At 38.1% G+C, this 21,819-nt stretch overlaps 1 protein-coding gene across 2 annotated transcripts in view; it reads left to right on the top strand.

Moving 5' to 3' along the window:
- The window catches only part of astn2 (astrotactin 2), a 276,226-nt gene that overhangs the window by 222,827 nt on the left and 31,580 nt on the right, over positions 1–21,819 (top strand). For both annotated transcript variants that reach the window (XM_028025024.1, XM_028025025.1), the window contains 2 exons: positions 7,810–7,943; positions 9,519–9,667. In XM_028025024.1, coding sequence (XP_027880825.1) covers positions 7,810–7,943; positions 9,519–9,667 — 283 coding nt within the window. The remainder of the gene's footprint in view (positions 1–7,809; positions 7,944–9,518; positions 9,668–21,819) is intronic.

Genomic DNA, 21,819 nt, shown 5'->3' with positions numbered 1-21,819 from the left:
TATTTATTTGGACATAATTTGCTGTGAGTTATAAGAGACTAGTGAAGAGAGAGGTGAAACAAATTCCTATAGAACAATTTCATAGTCGAAAACACCAGATGGGATGTATGAGATAATTTTTTTAAGACCTCAAATGTCTCAGTGACTTTTGGTTTAGTACAGTGCTGTGAAAACATATTTCACCATTTGCAGATTTCCTCTTTTTTTTCTTTTTGTCTAATCATCCTGAAGGAAAATGTATTATCAGACAAACTGCAGTTTCTACCAAGTTAAGATTTTAATCATTCTGGTCCTCTCTGAAAAAGTAATCACCCCATTGTTAAATCATGTGATTAATCCCCACTTCTGGAAGGCTGAATTTAATTTCACAAGCCACACCCTAGCCAGAATATTACCAGACCAGAATAATTGAGAAATACTTAAATGAAATCCATATGACAATATGAAACGGGCTACGAGAAGTCTAAGGAAATTCCACAAGAGATGAGAAATGAAGTCAAAGACATAATGATTCATTGCAGACCAAAGAACCCCCACTTCTCTTCACGAAACTCATAATGGCCTTTCTGATATTTCCCTTCATAATCCCCAGATATCTGGGAATATTGTGGTCTGATGAAATAAAAATGTACCCGCTATTGTCAGTGGAAACTAACAGTATTTCTGAATTAGACACCATAACAACAGTTAAGTATGTTCTGGGGATGCTTTGCTTCTTCAGAACCTGCTTGATTCACTATAATTGTAAATTCTGTTGTCTGTTAGAAAATACTGAAATGAATATCTGGCCATCATTTTATGACCTTAACCTCAAGAGTATTTGGACCAATGCTCATAGCACGTCAAGTCCACTTTTGAATTGCGGTTTTGGAGGGCGTCAAAAAGGTAATTCAGCAAAAAAGAGTGGAGCAGAATTATTGAAAATACTCGTTGCCAGTTATCATGAATTCTTGATGATACTTGTCGCCAGCCATGGCACAATTAGTTACTAGGTTTAAGGGACAATAACTTTTTGACATAGGGTCAGGATGGTTTCAATGGTACTTTTTTCTGTCATAAATGACATTACCGTTTAAATATCATAAAACAATCAATGTTGTATTCACTCAAAATAATATTTGTCTGATAGAAAGCCTTGTTTATGACCTGATATATCTGACAAAAAAGCAAAAACAAACTAAATATCCATAATATATCCCCATTTTTGCATGCAGAAACTGTAAATATTTCCCTGTATAATTTATCGGTACATTTGGTGATCCTTCAGTGATAACGTATTTCAAAAGATATATATTTCCCAAGTTGTTTTTTTGGCTTTGTTCAGTTTAGACTTTGTCTTCAAACAATTTGTACTGAAAGGAATTGTGGAATTGGATTTGATTTGACTTAGGTGGTCATGGTTATACACACATGCAAACACTGACTCCGACATGTGGTCTGATGCCAGGGAAAAAGAGCTCAGACCATAAATAAGTAAACTATTGCCTGTGGTCCCTCAGCCCCTGGGTTGCTATGACTGAATTATGGCAAACCTTTTGAACAAATTGGTTTTGAGTCTAATGGGTCAGAATGCTCTATACTCTGCCCATTGGCCACTACCGTGCTTCCTCTCAGCAAAACTGCATTTGAAATAGATATAAGGTGGCAGGTTCAAAATGGGAGAGGTAGAAGGATTAAGCTCAAGTGCATAGGCACAGAAAGCAATTTACAGACACTGACAAATATGTTGATATAAAAAAAAAAAAAACTTAAAAAATAGGTTGAGTTTTTATTGAAGTAGACAATCTCACAATGAATTACAAATCCAACAAATCCATGGCAATAAAAATGATAGGAGGTTCTAGAAATTTCTAATTAGTAATCCACAGTGTTCAATTAGTAATCCACAGTGTTCATTATAGGTGTGACATGACACAGAGTCTATTTCCTTGATTCACTGATCACTATTCTGGGCAAGAAGACATATTTATCTTATTACCACATAGTAAACATGGTGTTTGGGAAGGTACAGAAATGCTTCAATTTCAATGTTAGAGAACTGAGGCAAAGTGGGGCAGCTTTGGAGAAATGTTAAAAAGACTTGACTTATAATAGCAGTCGACTTTTCTAGAAGAAACCCTCCAAGTTACAAATGAAATGGGATCAATTACTAAAAAAATCATCCATGCCCTCTGCTATGTGTAATGGAAGATACATATGGGCTTGTTTTTTTTTTCTGAATGGCCTTGTTAGAAACAATAGTATCATATATTCTTTCAAATAATTGAAAATATTTGAAGTATATACTTATATGGCTGCAATATATATGCATATATATGGCTATATATATTTAACTGGATAAAGATACAAAACTTATTGCCCAATCAACACAGCCATAAAATCTACTGTCCTCCATTGCCATCTCAGTCCTCAGATCAAAAATCAACAGAAAACATTTAGGTTTTGCTGAAGAAACTTCAAACAAAAGTCAAGGATTCTGGACAACAAAGAGTTTGAGCAAAGAGGAACGATCAATGATTCCACTCACTTTATTCTTCAGAGTTGTAAAATGTTATAGGCAACAACTGAGTACTGTGCTGTTGGCAAACGAGCATGTACCAAGAATTAACAGCAGGAGGTTTACTGATACAATTGTGAGCTAGGTCATTTTATAAAAAAAAAATTAAAAAAAAACTTAACAGACCCAGCACTGCACACAGTGTTTAGACAATACGTATTACAGACTGAATATTTGAAATACTTCATAATTAAATGATATGCAAGAAGCATCAACAGGCTTAGACTAAGTTAGGCAAAACTATTATGTCTGTATTTGTTTTGCTTTTTTTCCCCAAAATGTTGTCTTTTCAGATACTGTGTGTATTAAGCAACCTATTGGCCCCCTTTGAAGGTTTCTTTAATTTTTTTTCAGTAATTGTACCACACCATAACTGATCTGAGATCTAAAAACTTGCTTGAAAAACTTATGAAAGGCTGGTTGGATTGTTGCTGTGAAAGGCAAAATATTGTTCCAAGAGTTTTAATGTGTCTGGATGCATCTGAGTGTGCATGATGTTCTCCCATCTTGTTGATCCATTCAACAGTAATATCACCATATAGCTATATTTTTCCAAACCAAATCTTAATCCCCACCATACTTTGAAGATGTACGGCAGGACAAGGCGTACAGATCACTGTGTCCACATCTTTAGGCTCTGTTCAGCACAGAGTTTAAATAATAAATAATGACTAGTTCAGTATTACATAAAAATTGCATTTTTGACTGAAGCAAAACCCCTACAGATTTGTTTCCATATGTTAGAAAGATTGTACCTAAGCAATAATGTAAATCCACTCAAGCTGGAGTTTGGCACATAAATATAATCAGAGCCTAAAGGAAAATAACTTGGGGTGTGCAGATGGTACTTTCATTCTGGTAGCATACAGTCATATAGGTCAAGAGCAGCACTTCTTCCAGTCTGATGCACACATTAACTTTTGAATCCAAGAATGCAGCTACACTGCCACGGAAGGTAATATTGCTGGTCATTGATCAGATTCAGTCATTCGCTTTGTGTCCACTATATACCATCTTCTTGACCTCAAAAAAGTATTACATCACTAGGAGCATATTATTTTACTTTTTGCTACACCTAAACTAAGCCGATGATCCTTAGCCTTTTGCAAAGGTGAGGCAATTTCAGCAATATTTTATGTGCTATGATCTATCTGCTTTGACAATAAATAGTTCAAAGAATGAGTTGACCAAATTTGTTTATGGCTGTCAAAGGACAGCCTTCCCGTGTCTTGATTTAGCTAAGGAAAACTTATTGAAAATTTGACATTATAAGGTTTTTGACCATTTTGATCTTAATTTCTTTGTCTAAGGTAGGATTTATTGGATCGGATTGCATTGTTATTCTTTTTTTGGTCACTGGGCAATATTTTAGAACTCTATTGTCACAGTATTCTTGATAACTCAAGTAATGTTGCATGACATCTCACGTTTGTTTAGAATGTTTTTACATTGAGTTACCTTCCCAGAAAGGTAAACCGTATGTGGTGATTGGGAGTTGTCATGTGACACGTCAATCCCCCATCAACCTCTGGATGAACCAACCCACCAGCTGCCCTTAGTGCACAATTTCCTGGAAGTGCTACCTCTGATAAGGTTCCTAGAAGCAGCCCATTGGCTTCTTTGTTAACACCATTACCCTTGAATGATTGGAAAAGTCCCATAAAGGCACTGATGTGGGTGCACACACACATGCGCACGCCGATGATCTGCTGTGTGTTCTGACTTAGACTCTATTCCACCACTGGTGATTATCTTATAAATCAATACTGTGGGCCAGCTGGCCAGTGTTTTTGTATATTAGCCTCAGAATACAGACAGTAATTTGGTCAGCACAGACTAGACAAACAGATTAATACAGTAAGGAGGTCACAATGGCCTCACTTGGCTTCTTGTAAGTCACAACAGGGTTTCTATGAAAGTGAAAGGTTCATTTTGTGATTTGGAGCCACTGAGTCTGCATGGTTTAAATGACGTCAAGACTTTGTCTTCACATGGCTGAAGTTGTTTATGGTAATTGGTCTCACTGTTTATTTGTAACATCTTATGTACACTGCAGAAAATTATTGCATTTAAATATCAAATTGTTGATCACAAGTAAGTTCCCTGCATACGAATCACAGCATATTTGGGAAGTGCTAAGATCAGTGTAGCCACTGGAACAATAGGGATGTCACCAGTCCCTGAAAATAAATCTGTCTTTGCCCTTGAACTGTCCAACATGGTTACTATCAAGGCTTTGATGGATCTATCCTTGTCAAAGTACCTATTGTTTTACTATGAAGCACAAGTAGTTACTATTTGTTTCATGCTCTTGTTTGGTGAACGCAGAATGCATAGGGAATGAATTTGAAGTTTCTGTGGAATGTATGAATTGTGGTTAATCAATGAAACCTACATTACCCACCTCTTGTTAACTGTACTCTGACTATAGAAGTACTCTGTCTAGATTCCTTCATCTTTTCATTTCATCTTTCTAAAGAATTTTCTTCTTCCATCCATGTCCCTTATCTTCACCATTAGACATTTAACACATTATCACTTTCCACATATATGCAACTGCTTTCTTTTTTTTCTTCCCTGTCCATAAACCTTCATTTCTGTTTTACCTCCTATGTGGCCCCACACATCTCCCCACCTCATTCCCTTAACCACAATTAGATTCCCTGTTTACCCAGTGAAGACTGGCTTGTGTTACTCTTTAAACATAAACACGGTGGTGATCGCTTTGTCTGTGTTTCCCATGTGCAGCCATGCAATCAAGCGCACATGCCCATATGAGGTTTTTCTAAGAAACTGAGGGTGGTAAGCACATGGCAGTTCTGTGGTCTTTCTCTCTTTTGCCCTTTGTAGTGGGGTCATTTCTCATATTTATCTATTCTTTGTGCATACATGGACCCAGGGTCTGGGATTTTTGTGATGCCTTTGTCTGTGGTGTACCTCCTGTTGACATGGGGTGGCAAGTTTCCTGCTGTTGGTGTTTTCCGGCAGCAGTTAACCACATGGGTGCAAGGGAGTTGAGATGTCCTGACATTTTCTTTTTTTCATGGGGTCATTATATGTTCATGGTTTGCAGTCTTTGCTTAGCACTCTACAGTAACTGTTCATTCTGCAGTAGCAGTTAGAGGGGCTTATGTTGGAGTACATTCTGTTTAATGAGAAGAGGTTAATCTCTGAGGAATCCCCTCTACCCTCATTGTAAAGTAGGGAATTGCTTTAATGGCTTAAGAGTCCTTTTTTGCACCTTTTCTTCCTCCTGCATCTTGCTGTTTTTTTGACTGTCCTATTTTTCATGGGCTCTCCAGCCTCACTCCCTCTTTTTTCAGTTTTTCCTCTGCTGCTCATTTAGGTCACTAGTGCTCTCAAAATGCTTGAGTGAAACCAAGTGGTTTTGGAAGGAATTGGTTCCCAAGAAAAAATCTTGAGCTTCTTCCACAGCTCACAATGTAATGTTGTGGAAATGTCAAAGTTGCAATTTTTTCTACTTTGCCATATATGCTTATTAAAAAACATGTTCCGTGTGTATCGGGAGAGAATATGGATTTTGTGGAACATCTAGCCCTGTTGCACCTTCAAAGCATTTCACTTTTAAAACCTTCTGAATAGTAGAGTAAATGTGTCTATATTTGCTGTTATATTTCAGTTGCTGTTGCTTTGACTATGTATCAATAGTTTATGTCGTGTGTTCTTGGCCTGTGTGAACTATGGTGCTCATGGAACAAAAGCTTTTCTAAAATTATGACCAAAAGTATCGGCAGCAGGGTGACTTATTTCGCTGACACCTTGTTCTCCTAAGCCATTCAGACAAAGGCAGGTACTGTATGTGGTAGTCTGACAGAGTAAAAACATTAGCTTCTGCATTTAAACCCTGACTCTGTTTTTTCTAGGCTGCCTTTTAGTCATGTGAGGACTTAGGATAATCACCTCAAATGTCACTTTCAATAATTGTCACATTGCAAAAAATCTTTGGTGGCATATCTTCAGTGAAATGAAACATGAAACAGATAACTTAGAATCAATATTATGTTGCATGCGTGTGTACATCGTGAGCAATTTTCTTTGAGTAATATGGCATCTCATCTTTTCCTTTGCTTTCTGATTATTGAACGTCATGGTGTCTGAAAAAAGAAGAGGCTATTCCGTCCTCTGTGTTGGGTGCCTGGTATGCTGCGATTATCTTTCTGCATGGTTCAGTGTCTTTTTTGTGACCATGATCAAGCATCTCAAAAGCAGTATGCATGAGACAGCATTACCAACCAGTTAAAGCATATAAATAACTGAGAGCTCTATTGATCCATAGTGTGACTAGGGGGAGCAGAAGTGCTTGCAAACTCCCTGGAAGTCACTCTATATCATGTCCATGACTTAAGGAAAAGCCCTGACATTATACTTTATTGCTTTGACGGTAATATTGGCATTTTGCTGCCTTTTAGAGGATGACTGAGCTTCTGCCTTTGACTTTTTTCCCTTTTCGCCCGTTAATGAAGTAGCACAAGGAGATGTTAGGAGATGATGTCACCTCTTAATATCTCACTACCCAACCCCCTCCATCCCCGCCTCAGTCAGACTGACAGCAACGCTAGCAGATCTCGCACAGAAGCACATAGAATGAGGGAGGTGAGGAGTGACACTGCTCTCACATATCCATCATAAAAGTAACAGTGCATCAATGATATAGGAGTGTAAGCTTGTTGGTGCTGGTGAGATCTTCCTGCCATCCGGTAATTGGGAAAGGTGGAAATAAAAAGGTCAGTCTGCATGTAGGGGGAAGTGTATAGGTCTAGGGCTTTCTTTTTGTGACTGATTGGAGGTGTGAACAATATGTTATATTTAAATTCCTCTAAGTGAGCCATGCTTAATTACTGAGGATATACAAAATGATCTATCTATCTATCTATCTATCTATCTATCTATCTATCTATCTATCTATCTATCTATCTATCTATCTATCTATCTATCTATCTATCTATCTATCTATCTATCTGTCTGTCTGTCTGTCTGTCTGTCTGTCTGTCTGTCTGTCTGTCTGTCTGTCTGTCTCTCTGTCTGTCTGTCTGTCTGTCTGTCTGTCTGTCTGTCTGTCTGTCTGTCAAGCAGACTGAGAGAAATGATGGGAGGCCATCATATGGAAAATAACTATATGTATCAATGGGATTGGTTGAAAGGGTTCGGGTGGGGATGGGCTAAGCATTGATGGAGACGGAACACATGTTCCAAGAGATAATTGCATTTCTCTCACCTGTTACCCTTCACAGGCCTTCAAGAGCGCCACAATGAGCTCATACTGGTGTGCTGGAAAGGGCGATGTCATTGATAACTGGTGTCGCTGTGACCTGAGTGCCTTCAGCAAAGACGGCCTGCCTAACTGCAGTCCCCTCAGGCAGCCAATGTAAGTGTGAGGTGACACCAGGACATGTAGGCTTTCATACCAAAGAGAGGTTTTCTTAATGCATGCACTGGTTATAAATTAGTATATGCACACAGACACACACACGCCCACACACCTGCCTCTACTGATTCCTAAGAATGTTGTAGACAAAAGCCTGGTCCCTGAAGTTCTAATAACTGTTAGCTGACTTCACACTCTCCCTCTCCTAAAAGAACACATTCATTGAAGGTGCCCTAATAATACTCCTAAGGCTTTTGTGAGTCATTCTCTCAAGAAATGTCTGTCATGAGGACTTCCACAAAAAAAGTAGTGGGTTGAAAAAGCAACCAGAGAGGACAGAGCTATTGCTCAGGCATCTAATTTATGACTGAAACTAGAATTTGAATAGACACCTTTGACTGTGGTTGTGTTTGTTTCATACAAAATATGTTGTTCCTTTTTTTGTATATCCCAGTGTTATTTGCCCATTGTAAATAACAAGCACTTTAATTTTAGTTTACATTTTCATAGTGTGCATGCTATTTAGTGGTTTTTAAAAGAATGCCAAAGGCAAAAATATGAACAAACTGTAATATATTCAAGTTGTTATGCTAGCCACATTAAATTTGAATATGAAAGAAGAGAGAATGGGCTAACTTCTGAATTTGTGTTCATATGAACTTATAGGCCAATTATATTAGTATCTCTTGCTAACAATAGCATGCTAAAATGATAATAAAGAATCTAGTTGCAAATACACTACACTTCAGATCAATATCAAACAAATGTTTAATAGTATTGTGCTCATTATTTAAAAGTTTATTTGTTGAAATTGCATTGTTTGTGTAATCTGTCATTTTCAATTACTAATTTCTAAACAGACCCTTGACATTTGTAAACAGTGCATTTCTTAAAACAATTCGTACAAATACCTATACATGGCATACGTCTGCTTGCAAAAGCTAATTTCTTTCTCAAAATCCTTAGTTCATCTCTCAGAATTAAATATCTTTCAAAGAATGTGTCAGTGCCTCAGAATGACAAGCCCATGTTTCATTGCATATGGATAAGACAGTCAAATTGATTAGTCATGTTGTCAATATAACAACATACTCTGAATGGGTGTTCTGTTGTAAACTATGGCTAAAGTTTTGATGACAAGTATTGTAAATTGTAAATGTTGGAGATCAATGGCAAGAGACTGGACAAGATTCAAATTTACACTTTTACTGTAATTTGTTGACAGACCATGTCATTATGATACATAAAGGAAAAGGAAAAAACAATTCAACAGAGGCCCATATAATGCATTTTGATCAACATGCCATAAGCAATTGAAATGTACTGAGAATTGCACATTATCACTTGCATGATGTACAAAAGCATTAGCAACTTGCTCAAATAAATGAGAAACTGATTTGTTGATTTGAACAAATGCTTTTGAGAATTTCAGTTCTGTTTTGAGAATTGCACCAAAGCGAGTAAAAAAACTGCAAATAAAGACAATAGGGCTTTGATCAAATTAGAATACCAACCGTAACACCCAGAGTGACTGTAATTTAAATGCTGACTGTTTTGCTTCCTGTATTATTTTAGAATGCGTCTAGCCCCTAACTTGGAGCCCTCAAGCACAACAGTGGCCCTGGAATGGATGGATGTGGAGCCACTTATTGGCTGCAAAGTTTCTGACTACATCATTCAACATAAACGTGTGGAGGATCCTTCAGAAGCAGAAATCTACACAGGTAGAAAATATTAATTTTAAAGCTAGTTTCTTAACTATATTTTATAGACTTTGTTTTATTTTTGGTTATGTTTTTTCACATTTGACTTACACAAGGTTTGTATGTCAATAGTGATCTTGTGAGCAATTATCCCTGAAATATAGATAATGATGATTCTGCTCATGTTGCTCCTAAGTTTAAAACTTCTTCTAAGCATGAAGCTAGACTACACCTTTGTGTTATAAAAAGAAGGTGGAGGAATTGGCATTGTATACAAACCACATATAAAACATTTGCTTGAGGACATGGTATGACGTAAAGGAGGTTGTCCAAATAATGTGAGTGGTGCTGGCAATTGTATTTGCAGGTCAAGGGAATGGTCATTGTTGTGATCAGGGCCGGTATGAGTCATAGGAACAAGCCAGATTCAATCAAGAAACTAGGTGGTGTGGGAAAAAAAGTGGCCTCGGACATTGAGAAGTATAGACAAGCCATCCATCACAGCCGGAAGTGATGCTGATGAAGCGTGGGCACCAGTGAGCAAAGAGAGGCCCCAGACAGCTAGGCACACACATGCTGGCAGAGGTGAGGCATGAAGGGGCAGATGGCGAGGGTGACTCACTTTTCTATTTGCCAGTCACTACTCTTGTTGTAAATGGTGTTGCAACAGAGACAAAGTTCAACTTTAGAGTAGTCGTTTTCAACTTTTAATGTCACTGTTGCAATTTATTGTTTGTGATTCTCTAATTTATTTACCATTAACAACTTTTATTTATGTAAACTGAAAATGAAACTTTTAGTAAAGCATGGCTGCCTAGGGCTAGGGCAAGGATTATCTAAAGTGGCAGTATTATGTAAAATCAACTTTTTTGAGCTTTATATCATGTTATAATGATATCCTGTCATCAAAAACATACCTGGAGTGTTGCTTTGATTTTGTTATGTATGTTTTAGAAATCCTTTAATCTCTCTTGGTAGCTATTCTGGATGCAGAGAGGTTTAACCAAAGAATGCCTATTTGACAAAGCTCCTCCCCCAAGCTGCAGTCTCCTTGCCAAGCTTCCACATTACGGAAAACACCTCCCCTACAAATCCCCCACTGAGCTCCTTTAGACAAGCAGCAGCAATTAGCAAACCTGTGGTGGAACTGCACATTTGCAGAGCTCATCCTACTACTACTTCTCAGTGAAACTGGTTAAAAAAAAGCTATGTTAAATGCTTGATAGAAGAATGTTGTTATAATGACGTACTGAAGGTGGAGTGTCGGAAAGAGCAGAGGCTTCTTAAAGAGACAGAGGCCCAATTTCAAGGCATTACATTGAAAAGTCAAATTTCTTTTAAGTTATCAACTGCTTTAAAATAGAACTATGTGCCTGGAATATACATAATGGAAAGGTTTTCTACATTTTTATGTAGAAATAAAAATAAACATTGTTTTCTGCAACATGTGATTCAGTAAGATTGTAAGGCCAGATTTATTTTAAAAATAAAATAAAATTAAGAGGAAAAAAATTGGCACTGGAATTCAAATTTTGGGGATAAATACCTTTTTTAAGGCTTCTTAGCCATTTTATGGATAGCAAGTGTTTTTCTTCTTCTTTTTCATAATTTTCAAGGTGGTTGGATGATTTGAACTAAGGCGTGTGTAATCATGGCTTCCTTTCCAGACTTTTAAGGTGGTTACACGTCAAAGATTTGTTCAACAGAATGACTTTGAACCATGTTTGATAATCACATGGTAAAATCACAAACCGTAGAGCTTAAGCTTGTAAAGGTATTTGGCAGTGTAAGGCAATGTGAAGGGATACACCTATTTTAGGTGTCCAAGCCTAAAATAAGGTAATATTATAAAGAAATGAGACACAAAGTTTCTCGTTTGTTGTTTTTTTGTTGTGATTTTAAAAGCAGAAGTGAGCCAATGTTACAGTTTTCTGGAGGGAGTTCCAGAGTTGGGAAGGAGAGTGAGAAAAGGTTCCATTCCCTATGGTGCTGAGGAGGATAGAGGTAACACTTAGGTAGATAGAAGAGGAAGAATGGAGAAACACAATCAGATTACCAAAAACTAATATTTTTAAATATTGACATAAAAAAAATTTAATATATGAAAACGATAGTCAGTTGGTGCTCATGTTTGAAGAACCTGTGGCTAAATTGGCACCCAGTGAAGAATGAAAACCTTGCTTCAGACTGAGGCATGTAAGCGAAATGAGATAGTCAGACACTCCACTCAACCATGCTGAGTATGAGTCACTCGCTGAGCACACACATACAGCCATGTGCACACTCATACAGATGGCAAAGAGGGAGGATGTTCATACACTTGGATATTGCCCTCCCTGTGTCTCCAAAGCTATGTTTCTATAGAACAGCAGAGGAGACTGACTCCTTTGATCATAAAGGTACTTCATATAATGATGGTAATAAACTCGTTTTCTCATGAAATATCAAGGGTCCCATGATTTTGGTCTTATTCAGACAAAGTGTTGGAAATTTATCCTGCTGTATAGAGGTTTAGTAGGAAAATCATTCAAAACTCATAATGTGAGGTCCGTATTCAACTAAAATGTGTACTTTATTTTTACGTTCGTGCATACTTGCATGTAAGACAAAAATCCATTTTAGGTGGATGTCAGAAATAAGACCACTTAACTGTAGGCCATAACTTTTTTTTTCTTTTGAGTTTGTAGATAATTTGATTACATTGAAAATTTAACTCTGCTGAATGAATAGGTGGGAATAGTTCTCATTACTGCAGTCATGACTTAAAATAAAAAAATTCCTGCTTATGAACTATTTTTCACACCACCTAGGTCATTGTTAAAAAGAAGGCTCTCATTATGCAATGTGCCAACATTTTGCCTGAGATTTGACATTCATTGCAGCTTCCTGCATGAATGGATGCAATTACAGTCTTAGAAACTCTATGCACTGAACATAATTTTCTTTAACTGTATTGCTCATTGGTTTTGCTCATTTGAGTTTCCTCTTTCATTATCAAATGAAAAGATACCACTCTTGGTCGCTTATGATAAACTCTATTTAGTTGAAATGAAACATTAAAAAATCCTGCCTTTTAAGGAGGCTTCACATCCAGTTATTCCCAGACATCATTGTAGTGGGTTGCATCAGAATCAGACATTTTACTCTTTGGCCTTCTGTCGAACATTCTCAAAAATTCTGTATAAAACTTGGAGATGGACCGAGAACAGCACATGCTAGTTGACATTTTTATAATGTTAACATTATAGCTGCCTTGTGATGGACTGGCAACAGGGTGTACCATGACTCTTTCTCATTAAACTCTGGAGAATTGCATTATTCTCCAGAGTTTGATGATCCTGATAGACCTACATGGGTACAGAAGATGGATGGACATACAGATGGACAGATGAATATAGGGATGGGAGCAGACCTTTCATTCAATATTACAGACACTAACATAATGATCCATTTCAATGCCAAATTGTTCACATTTAGATTCAGTTATTTACAATATGCCTTCTCAAAAGGGGCATGAATGTAAAGAAAACTGTTCTAGAAGTTCAGTAAGAAAACTTTTCAAAATTTGTTGCAGTTTTTGACAATAGGACAAAGTACAGATGCACACTTAAATATTGTGAAAAGGAAAATTGTGGATAGAAGTATCTGTGATGGAAAAAGCAAAATTAATCTTTGAGGTTTTTGGAAACATAGATAAGAAATCCCCAGTTTTAATAGCATGTTGCATTACTATTATATGAACTACAAACCAAACAGCCAGTAGTAAAACTCTCTTGTGTACAGACCTCTGTACTTTGAGGAAAAAGCAATGTTATGGTAGCTTAAAGCAGTGGTCTCCCAAACCTGTTTATTACCGCGGACCGGTCAAGAATTTTGCTGCTGCCCAGATGGGGGAGGGGAAGGAACCGTCAGATAATTTTTTTTTAGATCGCTTTATTCAACAGACTCGTGGTCCACAAAGAGATGATACACAGAGATGACATGTAAAAATAAAATCTTATAAAACACTTGTATAGCAATGTTCCACAGAGCCGACTGGTATCTTAGCGGACTGAGAGAGGGATGTGAAAACATTACAATAAGACTGTTCAATGAGCTGCACAAACTACTAAATATCAAATTTCTCTCGAGTGCCTGGAATGTTCTGACATATGCGTTACAAAACATCTCACTTGCGCTGCTGAACATGGGTTTTTAAGCAGACTTCTCAGGGAGTCACTATAGGCAACCTTAAGCTTCTGCATGCTAGCTTTTTTAAATTCACACCACAAAGGAGCTGTGTACAAGGATATACAGTAAGCTTTACACAGACTTATTTTTACCTCATCTGTGCACATATGTAATTTCCTCCCCAGAATGTTTGCCTGGGTGTACAACATGCGACACTGCCGATAAATGTCATCATCATCACAGAGCTGGTCTGTGGTGTAATGACCCAGATATTTAGTTTTGGAACAAACATTTCCAAAACTGAGAAAAAAATCAGGGAAACAAAGTTGTTTGTCTGCTTTAGTCCTACATACTAGCACAACAGTTTTATTAGCATTATACTGCACATCAAATCTCAACCCATAATCAGAGCAGATATTCAGTAACTGCTGAAAACCAGCACTGCTGGGTGAGAGGACAGCCAGGTCATCTGCATACATAAAGTGATTGATAAAGTGAGTATCACCAATCATACATCCAGTTTTACAGAGGTTCATTTCTTTTGACAGGTCGTCCATGTATAAGTTAAACAAGGCAGGTGAAAGAAGCCTGCCTGACGCACACCATAATGCCTCTGCATGTTCGTGGTCCCGCTTTTTTCCCCTTTATGACAATCTTACAACGTCCTGCAGTTGTAAGATTGCAGGACGGATGAGAGATGAGAGTAAGATAAGAGACACTCATCACTCCCGAAGTGTTGCTTATGCACAGGGTGCTTGGTCTCTAAGTGGCAAAGCAGTTTGAAGGCTTCATTGCCTCGTTAAAGAGCCGGTCACCATATCATGCAGAGCGGGTTTGGAATGTGGGAATCACCTACCGGGATAAATCCATTCTCCTGTCTCTTCTCTGGGCCTTTTCCCCTTCACAAAGAAGCTTTCCAAAGACATTTGATCTGTTTCTTATTCATTTGGCTGCTTGTGAGCTCATTGTTGGCGCGCAAGATGTAACCGAGAGAATCCGGAACGGAAATATTTAATTATTTCTTGTGCGACCCGGTACCACTTGGTCCACGGACCAAATGGTACCGGTCCACGGTCCGGGTGTTGGGGAGCACAGGCTTAAAGCCTTGCTTCTCTGCCAGTCTTTTGGTAAGCAATAGTGATTTTTAATTAAATTTTGACAGTAATAGGTAATTTGTATGAGTAATGGATATATGTGCTCCTTTTTTGGTGGATTAAGCATAAGTCCTGAATCATCTCAATTGGATTCAATGTGTATGCTAAGAGTATTGGTTGAATATAGTTGCAGTTGTTGAAGTAGGAATTAACCATGGTCTTGCACAAGTTGTAAAGATTCAATCTCTCAGTTGGTATTACTAATATCACTAGGACTACCAAAGATTCCCAAAATGGGAATCTTCGTCCAGGTACCAGAGAGGGGCCAGTTTGGCCCTGTCCCTAGAGCTACCAGAGAGGGGCCAGTTTGGCCCTCCGAGAGAGGGTGTGAAGAGGCGCCTTTGTTATGTAAATAAGGCCATTACTGATGCACCACAAGAGGGGGGCAAAGCTGAACTCTGCATTCCATAAGAAGGGTCATTGAACACTTCAGGCTCAGGACAATGTTTGAGGTTCCAATGTTGTGAGTAAAATAAAATACAGTATAAAATATGAATATAAATCTAAATATAAAATATAAAGTGCAGGACTGACAGTAAAATAGAAGTCCACCCGTCTCTCCTGCACCCCAATGCATGCCTGATAAAGCACATGTGCATTCAGTGCTGCCATGTCAATCATGTTTGCCAGGTTTGCTGACCAGCTGTCACATAGTGATGGAACCTTAGTCACCCCCCGCAAGATTATGACTGAAATAAATGCCATTAGTTCTTGTGAACTAAATAGGTGAAGCAGTCACCTATTTATCCTCCACAGCACAAAAGGCTGCATGCAAATTTGCATGTGCAAAGTCTCCCAGATTTCTTTTGCTTACACTTTTTGCATGATTTTTTTGAGGTGGATCAACACAATTAATTTGGTTAGTTTATTTCTAAACTGTCATTTTATACCCTCTTAGCTTTATTTCAAAGAGAAACATTACTAATTTCTTTTAGAAAAACCTTTGCATACTTTTTGAAACAGATTGTATGTTTTGCAAACTCTATGTACATTTGGCAAAATGACCTGGATAATGCAGCACAACATCATGGATCAGCTGCAAAAGGTAACATCTCTCCAAAAACACTTCATGTATGCTTCAAAACTAAACTGACTAGTCGTATGTATCATAGATACCCACCCCCAACATGGACTATTCACATCCCTACATTCTGGCCTGACGGTCAACGACCACATGTACAATAGAACAATAGAAGAATAGAAGAATGGATGAATGGAGGCTAATTTGAGCCATCAGAGTCGTCAGTTTGGACAGGGTCTTGTGGCCCTGTTTCAGCCAGTCTGGGGAGAAATCGAAAACCTGGCCCTCTCCTAGTGCTAATCAATTTAAATTTCATGTTATTTCTTTATTTTATTTTATCTACAACTTCAAGTTGTAGATAGTCTCTATGCTGCAAAAGCGAAGTAATTTCCCTGCTTATATAATATAAAGATTATATATATGTTATATTTAGCTTAGTTTTATTTTAGCAAAAAAGCACAATGAATTATTTTTAATATTTTAAATGGAGATTTAGAAATTTTACAGACAGGTACCAGATGTATTTGTGTCCAAGTCAAGAGGTCAAGAGGCTTCTTAGTTTGCAAGAAGCAGGATGGAGAAGAGTATACAGAAGATATACAAAAAAAATATACAAAAGAACAACTGTTATTTGTTTGAATGCTTTTTATTTTTGTCATTAATAACAATAAAAAAATACAAGAAATAAAACAATTCCGCAATTATTTGCAATAGGCACAGTGGCATTTCAGCCCTCATTCTGTGCACTGTCTGCACTGTCGGCACACATCTGGCACTGCCAGTTCATGGGCTTGCTGCATTTGCCACATGCGTATTTGAAACAGTCAACGCATCTCCTATTTGTACTATTTTTAATGCATCGACGGTTGATTTGGCACTTCGCCCTTTTGCCTGGGCTGGGTGTGGCAGGTTGTTGGCAAAGCAGTTGCTCCTTGCACGCCTTCTTCTCACTCACATGAGAGTTAGCCAACTCTTTTGCGAGCTCCACCAGGAAGTCCACCCGTCTCTCCTGCACCCCAGTGCATGCCTGATACAGCACATGCGCATTCAGTGCTGCCATGTCAATCATGTTGTAGAACACGGCAACTGGCCACCTCTGTGTTCCTGCACGCACGCTGTACTCCCGCACCATTTTGTCCATCACATCCACACCGCACTTTGCTTTGTTATATTGTTTGATGGTGTTTGGCTTTCTTCTGGTGGTATCCTCAGTCTCAACCACGCTGTGCATGCTGCTGAGAATGTAAACGACCTTCTTCCTTTTGGGCACATACACAGTCAGCGTGGCATCAGAGGTTGAAAACACCTGAGTGGTGAATTCAGTGCGATCCTTACGTTTAGTGGATTGTGGAATTTCCCTGCGACACTTGTTGACTGTGCCGAGGATGGTGGTTTTCCGGCTACGCAGTCGTTGCGCAAGTGACAGTGATGTGAAGAAATTGTCCGTGGTTACAGTTCTGCCCTTGTCCATGAACGGTTCCATCAGCCTCATCACTACAGTCTCGGACAGTCTCTCCCCGCTGGGACGACTGGGGTCCTTGCCAAGATATGGGAAGACATTGCAGATGTACTTTGATTTCAAGTCGCAAGCCACCCAAAACTTGATGCCAAACTTGTCCGGTTTTGTTGCTATGTATTGAAGGAAACAGCAGCGGGTTTTAGTGGGGAAAAGCTGTTCATCAACAGTGATGTGTCGACCAGGGTTGTAGGATGAATTCTGCATAAGTAATTCCAAAGCCTCTTCAGCATTCATCAGCTTCTGTGTCCTCTTCGCCATCTTGATTCTTGCAAACTAAAAAGCTGAGTGAATGTCCAGATATTTATACTCCACAGCACAAAAGGCAGCATGCAAATTTGCATGTACAAAGTCTCCCAGATCTGGGAACCACCAGAAGTAGTTATTTTCAAAATTTCTATCCTGTTCCAAGGACAATCAGCGTGAAAGTTGATGTAGTGAGTTTGGCTCTCCTCCCCCCTGCTCATCTACAGGGATGCTAATTAGACCATTCAGAGTCGTCAGTTTGGCCACATTTGGATGCTAATAACCCAGTTTGGCCCTCTCTCGGTAGCTCTAAGAAGATACCCAATCTGGCCCCTCTTGGTAGAGATAGGAATTTCTCAAAATCCTGGTAATCCTAGTGATATACATTCACGGGCCACTTAATTTTGAACACCATAATTTTGTATGTAATCTCAAATTATTTTGACCATTCTCCTCTTCCTTCTGACATGAAGAAAGCCTTACTGTCTACACAACTGCTGATCTCTGGATGTTCTATTGTTTCATACTAATCTCTGGAAAACCAAGAGAAGTTTGTGCAAAAAAATCCCAAAAGATCCAAAGTTCCAAAATTATTCAAAGTTAATCCTTAAATCCATTCCTCCACCCCCAACATTAATGTAACATATGACAGATCTGTATGTTTATTTATGAATTATTATATTTATATTTCTTAATGGGAGTTTCTTCATGTATCAGTTTACATGAAACTTGTAATGCAAAATAGATGCTATTGTTTTATTTGTCCTTTCAATTGAGCAAACAGGCCAAGAAAAAATCTACAGTTTTCTTTATTCTACATTGTTTGTTTTTGTACTGTCGTCAGGGCTTTCCAAATACGAGAAGTCTTTATATACCATAAATTTAAGTAATGATGGATTCCATTTGTGATGGATATGCAGAAAATGAGTTACTTCACTGGGCTCTACACAGACCTCTAGATGGCACAACAAGGCAGAGCCAGGATTTATTGGAAAACCAGTTAGATAGAGAGCACTGGTGTGTTATTGTGAGGCTCAGCATTTCTCTAAAGCAAACCAGCTGTGAAATGTGAAGGTACATTCACAGTAGGCACATAATTTGGAGTCAAAACCTCACAGATTTAAAAAATGTTAAGCTGTGTCAATGGCGCTGTGATTAATTTTAATCTGGGTATGTAGTAATGTAAGTAATAATCCTTTGTATTTGTATTTATTACTGACTGTGAAAAGGTATTAATCTTACTACAGTCCAGTTTTAGCCATCTCAGAGACTACAGACATCATCATTTGTATTTCATAAAATAATACAACAGAGTTTTGATAAAGAGAGAGTAGGGAGTATTTTTAAACATCCTTCAGGTCTGTTTTGTGTCTGTCTGTCTTGTCTATTTTGCAAGTGGTTCCTTGTAAAAGGCAAACTGCCAAAAAAACACCACGGTACTTCTGGATACCATCATTACCAGCTTTCAGTTACTGTGTCATATTGATTTGTCAGATCATAGGTGAAATCTTCTTATAAGCGTTCATCATAAGGCTGTGCTCACCAAAACCTATTCACCACTAAACAAAAACCTACTCACCAGTACTTGTAAGGGCAGGCTTTTTAGTGAGATTTATTTAGTCACAAATTAATTACGAACACTGTGTAAAAACGGAAACAGCAACTGCATTGTGAGAAGATTGGAGTCATATTAGGACAGTATAGCCAGGAAGAGACGAGGAAAGAGAGAGCACAAAGCAAAAGAGAGATAGGGGGAACCAGACAGCAGCAGCATGGAGGGCTCCAAAGCAATGATGTCACCTCATGCTGGTACTATTGGACTCAGAAACAGATTAGCCATTTGATCTTTGCCCTTAATTTAGTTCCAGTTTGCTTCTTCCAGCTCATGCCGCAAGCTTATTGAGACACACGACATGTGGATCTTGTTCTGCTTTTCCTCTCCTGTCATATGCCTAATACCTCTACATAACTCTGCTCTTTCCACATGTCTTTTGTGATCACAATCAACGGTATCCCCCCTCCTCCCTTGTTTATGTAACAGCTCCATCATTGCCCGAGACCAAGAATACACCCCAATGCGTCGATAAGCTCTTATTCAAAGAGATTGAATTATATGGAGATAAACGGTGTCCTTGAGTATGGGTGCAGATAACAGATTGGAGTGACACAGCTGACTCTCTTTGTTTTGTTAATTAAAGATGACCTCATCGCTAAAAATGGACGCTGTGCACCTCCTCGTCACGAGCTTCGCCATCAGCAGATTGCAGATTGCAGGCAGGGGGCCAAAGGCTTTCTGCAGTCCTTATTCCTTTTTGCTTCCTTTCCCATTTCGCCTCTTTGCACGCACATTGTTAGTCTCTGCCTTCGCCACAGGTCTAGACTTCCCTGATTTATTTATTATTTCTCCTCCCAATTTTTCAATAATTATGATAATCCCTCAGTGTTGCCAAAAGCTCACTAATGAATGTGTGCTGGAATTATAAAATTATTACTGAAGCAAGATAAGAATATTGCCTCTTTTCATTTGTCTTTTTTTTGATTACGGGGTATTTTGTTCCTATCAGTTATAGTGAAATTGTATCTGGCACAAATTATGAGTCAGTCAAATTTGATGCTGGGATAAAATCAATTTTCAATGCATTTAAGCATTAAATCGGTATTGATTAGTCTCATTCTGCCCAGAATCAGAGCATACCAGGCTTTTTAAGTGGGAGAAACAAATACATACCCATGATAAAATGGCTTGCGTTATTATAAAGACAGGATCTATAATCCAGCTGGGTTTACTGAGGGCTGTTTGTATAATTCAATGGACACATTTTGGTGTTTGTACAAGATCTTTACCCCGACTGTTCAAAACAGACAAGGAAACAAATTGTGCAAAAAGTTTTTAAATTCATTCTATTATTACGATTCAGAAAGAAAACCAAATCTATCTTTAGTCAGTCTAGTTATAGGCTCACTATCGGGGACCATATGATCAGGAATTATGGCTCAAAATTGATCCAGTGAGGTATTTTTCATGCTAGTTCTATTCAGCAAAATGTTATTTAATATTCCAGGAATTCCTCAAAAAATGTGTTATTGAATTCATGCCAATCTAGCTAGCTTACTAATCTTTTTCATTTTATTAATTCAGTTGAGTTTATATGCATAGCGCCAGTTCATGTCATCTCAAGGCACTTTACAAAAAGTAATTTCAATTCAGTTACATAAACATCCTAGTTACCAAACAGTTTCAGTTTTAGTATAGGAATTGGTTAAAAACATTTTTCTTTCTAATGAAACCCAGCAGATTTCATAGTCATTGACTTGCAGCATTTGCATCTCATGGAGCAACAGTGGACAATCACGTGCATTGTGTTGTTTACTTTGCGGCAATCCCTCGTACTGAGCATGCATGTAGCTACAGCAGACAGGAAAAACTTGACTTATTATTGTGTGTGCATGAACTTTTGTAAGTGGGATTCTTTACTATTGTGTGACGGTGTTTATCTTCTACCATATTGCATGTATTGTGCTGATGTTTCTATTAGTCTTTGGATGTGTTCATGCAAATTGATGATTAGGTTAGCTTCTAATTCAAACTTTTCCTTTTATGTTTCCTCTTTCATGGCTGCAAGGTATACAACTGAAATGGGCTAACGTCTGATGTAGACGTACTTGCTTCTGGGCACACATGCTCTTAAACATAGACGCAAAATAGGGACTGATATTGTTCTATTGTTGTGCAATTTTCTTTTCCAATTATCAAAATGTTTCAAATGTCTTAAAATTGTTAAACATCAAAAGATTTTACCTTGAAATCATTGCTGTGCTGACTCTATTATAATACAAAATATAATACAAATAATAATCCTTAACCAAAATCACAAAAACACATTCTTTCTAATCCAGCTCCCATCTCACATTACTCCAGTCTTGCTTTCTCTTTTCTTCTTTGGTTGCCAGTAAATTTTAGAATTCATTTTACGATCTTAGTTTTTACTTTTAGGGTCCTACAATGTCAAGCGTCCCAGTATATTGCTTACTTTTCTGAAACTCTATTCTTCTTCCTGTGGACCAA

The sequence above is a fragment of the Xiphophorus couchianus genome, chromosome 8 (assembly GCF_001444195.1).
Source record: "Xiphophorus couchianus chromosome 8, X_couchianus-1.0, whole genome shotgun sequence".
NCBI lineage: Eukaryota > Metazoa > Chordata > Actinopteri > Cyprinodontiformes > Poeciliidae > Xiphophorus > Xiphophorus couchianus.
This window is presented reverse-complemented; position numbering and strand designations above follow the sequence as displayed.